The 8,640-nt window shown below is 62.2% G+C and overlaps 1 protein-coding gene across 1 annotated transcript in view; it reads left to right on the forward strand.

Moving 5' to 3' along the window:
• The window catches only part of TSPEAR (thrombospondin type laminin G domain and EAR repeats), a 68,000-nt gene extending 62,730 nt beyond the window's left edge, over positions 1-5,270 (forward strand). The window contains exons 19-20 of the mRNA XM_029940603.1: positions 1,977-2,078; positions 4,736-5,270. Coding sequence (XP_029796463.1) covers positions 1,977-2,078; positions 4,736-4,889 — 256 coding nt within the window. The 3' untranslated portion in view covers positions 4,890-5,270. The remainder of the gene's footprint in view (positions 1-1,976; positions 2,079-4,735) is intronic.
• The last annotated feature ends 3,370 nt before the right edge of the window (positions 5,271-8,640 follow it).

Genomic DNA, 8,640 nt, shown 5'->3' on the forward strand with positions numbered 1-8,640 from the left:
GCGGCGGCTGCCCGGAGCGGGTGTCCGGCGGCCTCGCCCCGCAGCATGGGACCTGCAGGGCCAGCTGGGTGAGGGTGGCCCGTGAGACAAAGCCTGGATTGCGAGGAACTTGTTTGGCGAGTCCACAGGGCGAGCAAGCGTTTCTAATCCGTTTTAACCCGATAAACGAGCGATGTCTCGCCATACGAGCCCCAGCGGGACGCCGAAGGCCTCGCGATCACGGCTGAGCCGACAGTTCCTGAAATCCGCTTCGAGACGCGGGAGCTTTGGACGCCGCGCGGGGTTCCGGAGCGAACTGCGCCTGCGCACCAAGGTCTTACCGTATTTGTCGGCTCGGCGCTAACTGCTTTCAAGCGGCGCGGCCTGTGTGTTTGCTGGGGTTCGGTGATTTTTATTACGTTCACCGATCCGTGCAGGGAAGTTGAGAACATTTTCACCCCCAGGGAGAACCCCCGCCACTCAGGGTCCTTCCCGCCCCACCCCGCAACCTGCATTCTACTTCCTGTCTGCACGGACTTCCGGGATGTTTCGGAGACACCGGGTCGTAGGCCAGGGGGCCTTCGGGGCACGACTGCTGTGGGCGGGGCCCTGCAGGTGTGCGCACACCGCAGTGTCAGCGCGTCGCTGCTCGTCACGGCTGAATGACACTCCGCCACACGCGGGTGGGTCCGGTCTGTGCACCCACACAGTGGGACGTGGGGTCTCTCCACCTGACCGAACGGTGCGGCTCCGGGGGGTAGAGATCCACGGCTGCGGGGGCTCAGCAGGGCTCAGGGCGGGATGGCACGATTCCACCGCGGCAAAGCAAGGCTGCCTTCCACTAGGAGTCTGGTGCAGACCGAGTCCCACGCCCCTTGGGTCTGGGACCCGCCGCCCCTGGGCGACTGCCTCCCGTGCCGCGCAGGCCAAGGCTCGGCGGCCTCTCTTCAGGGAGCATGTCAGAGCCGAGTTGTAACTGGCGGTCACTGGAGGCGGCCCTCGACGTGATCCTGCTGGAGGAGAGGCGGGGCCCCCAGGTGTCCAGGGGCCGTGTGAGCCCCTGCTCTAGGGCTGCACCTCGGGCCCAGAGGCAAGTCCACACCGACACAGGGGGCCCTCCAGCCCCTGAGCAGGCCACAGCTCTGAGCTGCCGGATGCGGACGCGCTGGCCTGGCCTTGGGCGCCCGGCCACCTCCCACTTGCCCATAGCGGTGGCGTCAGTTTCCCCATCTAAGAAGAGTGCAGCAGTGCGGGGTGGGGGGTGTGATAGGAAACAGCCTCCGAACGCAGGAGGAAGCTTCTGGGTCGGCACTGAATGGGTGTCAGGCAGGGAGCCCAGGGGCAAGCCGGCGTCCTCACCCCTGCCCCCGGGGGCCCTGCACGCCCCGGCGGGGTGACCTCTTCCCTGCGGACTCCCACCTGCTTGCGGTGCCGGGTGTCTGCCCTCATCCTGCGGCAGCCCAACGCCCGGGACGGATGGAGGGACCAGCAAACTGATCATCGGGCCTTGACCCGGGCCACCCCACGGCGGGCCTGGGGGAATCATAGCGAGTGAGACGGGCCAGTCACCAAAGGACCAACACGGCTTGACTCCAGCAAGGCCCCTGGAGCGCTCCAATGTGGAGACAGAGAGCAGGGTGGGGGCCGGGCGGGGGCGCCAGGCTAGTGCTTCCTGGGCTTGGAGACTCAGCTCGGGGACGTGAGAAGGTTCCGCAGACGGCCAGTGCTGACATCTGCACAGGGTTATTAATGTACTTAACACTGCTAAACTCTGCTCTTGAAAACGGACAGGATGGAAATTTTTATGCTACTTGTATTTTATAATTTATATTAAAATTTTTTTAAGACAACAACCGGTTTGCATCCCCCGGAGTAGACCCGATTCACCGCGCGAGGAAACCGCCCTGGACTTGGCGCCGGCGGCGGGGCGGCGGGGCCTGGGATCGGGCTGGAGGCCAGGGCGCCGGTGCCCACTCACTCAGCCCCTGTCTCCGCAGCGCTCTGGACTGGGAGTTTTTCTCCGTGGGGGAAGACTATTTCCTGGTGGTTGCAAACTCTTTCGACGGAAGCACCTTCCTGGTCAACAGTATTATTTACAGGTGAGGGGCCTCCGAAGGCCACCCCCTCCGCGCCCCCGGGCCTCCGCGGAGGGCTGAGCCGCAGCCAGGCACAGGCGGGCGGTCTGCGGGCGCCCCGGGGGCGGGCTGAATCCGGGTCGGGCCCCGGCCAGGCGGCCCTGAGTCACGCAGACGCTCACCCCTCTGCATCCTGGCCGGAGGCTCCGTGCTCCAACACGGTGCTTGGAGAGCCCGTGCTGTTTTATTCTGTGAAACGTCAGGTCCAGCACCGTGGCGGCTCCGGCCCTGCCTCGGATGTCCTGCCTTCCCTCGCACGCACACTGGGACATACCGTCAGGTCGCCTCTGGGAGGTTTTCACGTTTCCCTCTCTGTTCCCAGCTGTTTATCAGGACAGTCAACCGTGGCATCTGCCACCCGACCTAGCAGCCTCTCGGGTCGGCTGGTTTTCCTTAAGAGCCCCCCGGGACCACCAGGGGCGGGATTACGTCTGTGAGCGCGGGTCTTCATTTCTAACGTTTTTACTGCTCACCTGGCTCTCTTCGTGCGTCTTCCTGCCCGAGGGGAGCAGGGCGAGGGCACCAAAGGTTCTGACCGTGCCGTGGGTGCCCTCTGCGGCGCTGGCCTGGCTCCTCCACGCCCGTCCGCGCTGTGTGGCTCACAGTGCGCGTGCCCCTCCCGGCACCACGACCCCGTGGCTCCTGATGGACTTCAGATGTTTGGCTCAAAAATAGCAAATGAGTTTGACGGTGGTTTTCTTTTGGGGGGGGTCTGCCTTATTCCCGTTTCATACGGAGCCTAACTTAGTAAGTACACGTGCAGAGATTTCCATGTGCACCCCCAGACTGGGATAGTGTGAATAGTAGGATTTATCTGTTTTCTTTGTGGTTAGCTTAAATGCTTAAAAAAATTTTTTTACATTTTAATTTTTTTTCTAAAATTTATTTCTGAGAGACAGTGCGAGCAGGGGAGGGTCAGAGGGAGAGGGAGACACAGAATATGAAGCAGCTTCAGGCTCTGAGCTGTCAGCACAGAGCCTGATGTGGGGCTCGAACTCATGAACCGAGAGATCAGGACCTGAGCCAAAGCCAGATGCTCAACCGACTGAGCCACAGGCGCCCCAGAAAGTAGAGTTTTTAACATGACAAAATACTTTTAAAATTCATATGAAGGAATAAATTTTTAAATGTGGCCAAGAAAATTTTGAGAAAGTAGCACAGCGGGGGAGGCCTAGTCCAGCAGAGAAGCCACGACTCACAAATGTGTTGCAAGTCAATGAGAAAAAGATGCGCTATGTGTTACTTAATAACTAATTGTGTATAAGTTCCTATCCGTCTGGAGGAAAACACAGCTAAACCCTGCTGCATAGTGTACACAGAAATAAACTTTACAGGGATTAAAAATCTAAATGTAAACAAGTAAACAACAGAAATACCATCAGAAAAGCTAAGATGACTTTGACGGCGCTGACCCGGGAGGGCGTGTCCCCTCCGCAAACAAGGCCTGTGCAAGGTCGCCAGGCAGATCCCTGATGGTCAGGGTTCTGGGGGAAAAGGCATCCTGTTCGCCAAGGAACTATTGGAGCGCCTGGGGGCTCAGTCGGTTAAGCGTCTGACTTGGGCTCAGGTCGTGATCTCACAGTTCATAGGTTCGAGCCCCGAGTCGGGCTCTGTGCTGACAGCTCAGAGCCTGGAGCTGCTCCAGATTCTGTGACCCCCTCTGTCTCTGACCCTCCCCTGCTTGCACTCTGTCTCTCTTTCTCTCTCTCTCAAAAATAAACATTTAAAAAAGCACACACACAAGGGAAACTATTGACCACACATTTGATAGAAGGGGAACACCTACAGATTAAAAAGAGATCATTTTAATTTGGGGAAACGGGCAAAGGGCACAAACAGGAATCATGGGAAGAAAACAGGAAACCTGAGCAGACATTGGGAGTTGGGGTCTCAAAGCCACATGACTGTGCCTCCCTACCTCGCAGGCTGTTTGAAGCCCCCACCGCGGGAGGAACAGCGTGGCCCTTCCCCGTCAGGACAGGACCCGCCCCCCGCCCCCCAGCCTTGCTGGGAAGTTTCCGAGTGAAAACCATCATGCCCTTTGACCCAGGCGCCCACTGTGGGACTCGCCCTAGAAAGTGAAGTCACGGCCGTGGAGCCCTTTGGGGGACAAACCCCAGAGCAGCTGGTGGCCGCACATGGTGGGCGGGTGTGGGGGCCCAACGTGGGGGGGGCCTGGTCGCCCCACAGGGTGCCAGGGGCTGCTACGTTCCTTGACAGCAGTGGGGGGCCACGCCCTCGTGGTGACAGGTGTGTGTTTGAGGGCACGTGCTTGCCGTCAGCACCGACCCCAGGCGGCAGGGAAGGCCCTGGCTCAGCCCCAAAATGAACCTTCTGGAACCACCAGGATCCCCTCCATGTCCCCCCGGCCGTTGAGGGGGGTGCCTGCCGGGCACTCTGGGCCGGGGACAGGGTCTGGGCTGGCTATGAGGGGCTGTGGGGTCTGGCACCGGGCAGGGTCCCCCTCCAGCCTCAGTGTCCCTCTCTGCAGGCTGAGTGTGGTGCGGGGAGCTCATGCGGCCTGGGGGCAGGGGGGCCTGGAGAGGGTCCGGGAGGGTCCCCGGGCCGCAGCGCGCCTCCCCCGCCCGCGGCCAGCCGGGCTGACGCTGTGTCTCCGGCAGGTGGCAGGGCTACGAAGGCTTCGTGGCCGTGCACAGCCTCCCGACCTTGGGCTGCAGGGACTGGGAGGCCTTCCGCACAGCGGCCGGCTCCTACCTCGTCTACTCCAGTGCCAAGGAGCCCCGGTCCCGGGTGCTGAAGCTGAGGACGGGGTGAGGGCACCCGGCGGCCCGCCCGCCAGGCCTGGGAGAAGCCGCCGCTTCCCCCGTCGCTGGTCCTGGTCCGGCGGCGCCGTCCGTCCGTGTCTGCCCGTGGCCAGCACGGCGGGTCTGGGGCTCCCGGGGCCCTGCTGCCGCGCCCCTGGCTGTCGGCGGGGCCCTTGTGGCAAGGGAACGCTCATACAGAAGTTACCTCAGAAGCAGCGGGGTCGCCCGTGGTGCCCATGGTGCTCACGGTGCCCACGGTCCCTGGTGACACCGACCCCTCCTGGCCCGCCCGGGCACGGGGCGCAGGCTTCACACGGATTTACGTGTCTCACACCAGCTATTTATTGTACTGTGTCTGTACAGAAATATATTTATGACGCTCTTTACCAAAGGCCTGGCGGTGTCTGCGTGTTTGTGCGGGGAGCGGGTCACTCCACCAGCGCAGTGGGATGTGCCCTCGGGTCCCGTTACCTCGCCAAAGGGTGCCCCTCCTCCGCAGGGAGCGGCTGCCTCCTCTGGCCTCAGTTTACCCGGGAGTGCGGCAGGGGGAGGATTCGGGGAGGAATCAGGTGGTGCGGGGCCTGTGTCCCACCGCGGCTTTGCACGCGGCCCGCTCCCTGGTCCCGGCGGCTGGCCTCGCGGGTGTGCCAGTGCCCTGGGAACACCTTCTCGGGCCGCACTCACTCAGCTCCCACGTCTAACGCCCCAGCCCTGCACAGCGGGGGCCTCCTGCCTCCCTGGGCGCAACAAGACACACGCCCTCGGAACTGGAGGTGGGGGAGATGCCGTCCCCACCGGGCAGGCCTCCGGGTGTAAAAGAACTGCCACGTGCCCGAGGCTTTGCTGGGGAGGCCCCCTGGGGCGGGGGCCCGGCCAGGCCTGTTCCGTCACCCATGGCCACCGGCCCCAGGAGAGCAAGGGCCGGGGCTGGGACGGGGAGCAGGCGGCTGCCCAAGCTCAGGGGCCCACACTTGGTTTAATGCTTTGCAGTTTCTGCCTTGAAGGTCTCGGTGATCTTTGCCCTGGATCACCGAGCCGGGGGCGCAGCGCAGCCCCAGCTGTGGCCGGAGTTGGGCTCCCTGTGGCCTCATGCATGTGAGAACGGGGTGCCCTGCCCGCTCCCAGGAAGGAAGCTGATCGGGCACCTCCTCGGGCCAGGCCAGAGTTGGGATTTCCATACTGATTTCCAAAAGCTGAGACTGTTCTGAGTCCCCTTCAGGTCAGTAAGCGGACGGTGTGCCTCGGGGAGGGCCGGGCGACCCGCCGAGGGCAGGGGGCTGGGCCCGGTGGTGAAGGCGACAGCTGGTCTAGGACAGCCGGCCGAGGGCGCCCGTAAAAATGCAGGCTCTCCAGTCGGATCTGAACCACAGGTAGACAGCAGATGCTGTTTCCAGTGGACATGACCCCCAGGACTGCCCAGATCTAACGGGGGCTTGTCATTCCCTGAAATTCAGATTCAAAGGGGAGTCCTGCACCCCCAGGGAGGGGCCTTAGGGGGACGAGGCCTTCCTAGGGCTGACGGGGGGTGGGGGATGATTTTATCTGAGATTTGACACAAGGAAGAAAGAGACCCCAGGGGCAGGGGTGACCTGGGAGGGGGGCAGCCCTCGGGCAGGGTTGGCAGAGGTGGGTGGTCATCTTGGGGCTCATCCCGCAGGTGGAGGCCCACAGCTGCCTCCACACAGGAGAGGGGAGGCCGCCCGGGATCGTTAGTTCTATGTGTCAGCCCGGAGGACGCTCCCGGACGGCATGAGCACACGTCACAGGAGTCTGGGTGAGGCAGGCAGCCTTGTGCCCTGCAGGGGCCTCACCCCATCAGGTGAAGGGACCAGCCTCCCCAGCAGGAGGGATTCCCCAGCCGTCTGACCAGAACGCGCCTTCGGCCTGGCCTGCCCTCCCCCCCCCCCCCCCCCCCCCCCCCCCCCCCCGCCCCCCATGCCGGCGGCCCTCAGCGGCGGCTGACACCTCTGCACCCCGTCCCTGTGACGAGACTCTTCTGTCTACACAGCCCGCCTGGCGGTGGAGCCCTGGCGAACACAAGAGGCTAGCAGACGAGAGGAGTCCCTCTTGCCACTTCCCAGTCACCAGGCCTCAGTTTACCCAGGGGGAGGGACCAACTGGGTGCCATCGCACGCAGCCGCTCTCCCCCTGGAGTGCCCGGACAATGCCCACCCGCTGCCTCTGTGCCCGGCTGGTGTGGCTGTGCGCCTGGCTCGCCACGAGGGACATGGGGCCCCGGGGAGGAAGGAGGCAGGTGACACGCAGTGGCGGCCACCGCATCCCTGCCGGGACCTGGCCAACGAACAGTGCCTCCGCGTCCTTGGCACGGAATCTGATCTTTCTACTGGGCGGAGACACAAAAGCGTAAATCAAGGTTTGTTTAAATTACAGCTGCAAAGGGCGGGGAACTGGAGGGACATTGAAATATTTACATCTTCTCAAGCAGGCTCTCCTGGTTTCTGTCCGTTGATGCGCGTTCGCAAGGCGGCCTGCGGTTCCCCGAGAATTCGCACGTGCTGTGACGTGGCCACATCTTGTCCCTTGGGCGGCCGCGCTGTGTTTCACCGGGGCCGTATTCCGGACTGTGCCGGGCCGGCGTCTTTGGTTGACCCATGGGACCCTCGACGGTCGTTACTGTGGTAAAAAACCTGAAGGACATGTTCCTACAGCTGCAGTGTTCTTGGGGTCATTTCTTCCAAGTCGTGATTTCCGGGAGAAACGTCCATGAACTGCTCACTCCGGGGCTCCCTCCTGAAGCCAACACGAGGTGCAGGATCACACCCGCCCCACCAGCCCGGCCAGGATGGGGCTTCGCCCGGGTCACCAGTGGCCAGGTCAGCACATGGACCGCCTCTGACAAGGTCACGTGTTCACCGGGTGGGCACTGCTGGGGTGATGGGCTCCTCTCCCGGGCACCTCTTAACCTCAGCACCACCAACGCCCTCCACCCCCTCTGCCACACACACACACATCTACCTCACAGACATGCATGTCTCCCCACAGTCGTGCACACCTGCACATGCACGCATGCATGCCCCCCCATGCACATCGCCCTCACAAACACACCCACTCATGCACACACACGTCCACCCCATGCACACATACACACTCTCACACACACATACATGCTCATCCACACACACACACCTGTACCTGAATACATACACATGCACACGTGCATACACACTCTTACATGTGCACAAGTGCACATATACCCTATAGCTGTGCACACACACACAGGCATGCACACACCTTCCAGGTCCTTCTAGCCAAGACTCTGTCTTGGGTATAGCCTCCAGGTGTCCCGGATGCTCCCCCCTTCCCCGGGATGCTCCCCACCTTCCCCGGGGTGCTCCCCCCCACCCCTTCCCTATTTGCACGTTGCTGAGCAGGCAGTCCGAGGGACTGCAAAGCACACACATGTCCAGTGAGACCGAGACGGATCAAGCCGTATCTTCTCTTTACTGTTTGACCTTGAGTAGGTTACTGAACCCCTCAACCTTGGTGTCCTGTGGTCTCTCACGTCAAAATAGGGAGACCCCTCGCCCCGGGGCTGCAGCAGGACATGGGATGGGCGCTGCGTCCCCGTGGCACTTTTCCTGGACACACAAGTAGGTGACGGCCTCACTGCCACTTACCTGCTCACGTGTGTTTTCCTGAACAAAGGCGGATTTCTGAATCCCGTCTGAGAGAAAGCGACAGGCTGGCCTAGTTCTGACACACGGGCGCGACTCCCAGCACTGCTAGCGCATCGACGGCAC

This window comes from Suricata suricatta, chromosome 5, assembly GCF_006229205.1.
Source record: "Suricata suricatta isolate VVHF042 chromosome 5, meerkat_22Aug2017_6uvM2_HiC, whole genome shotgun sequence".
In the NCBI taxonomy this organism is placed as follows: Eukaryota; Metazoa; Chordata; class Mammalia; order Carnivora; family Herpestidae; genus Suricata; species Suricata suricatta.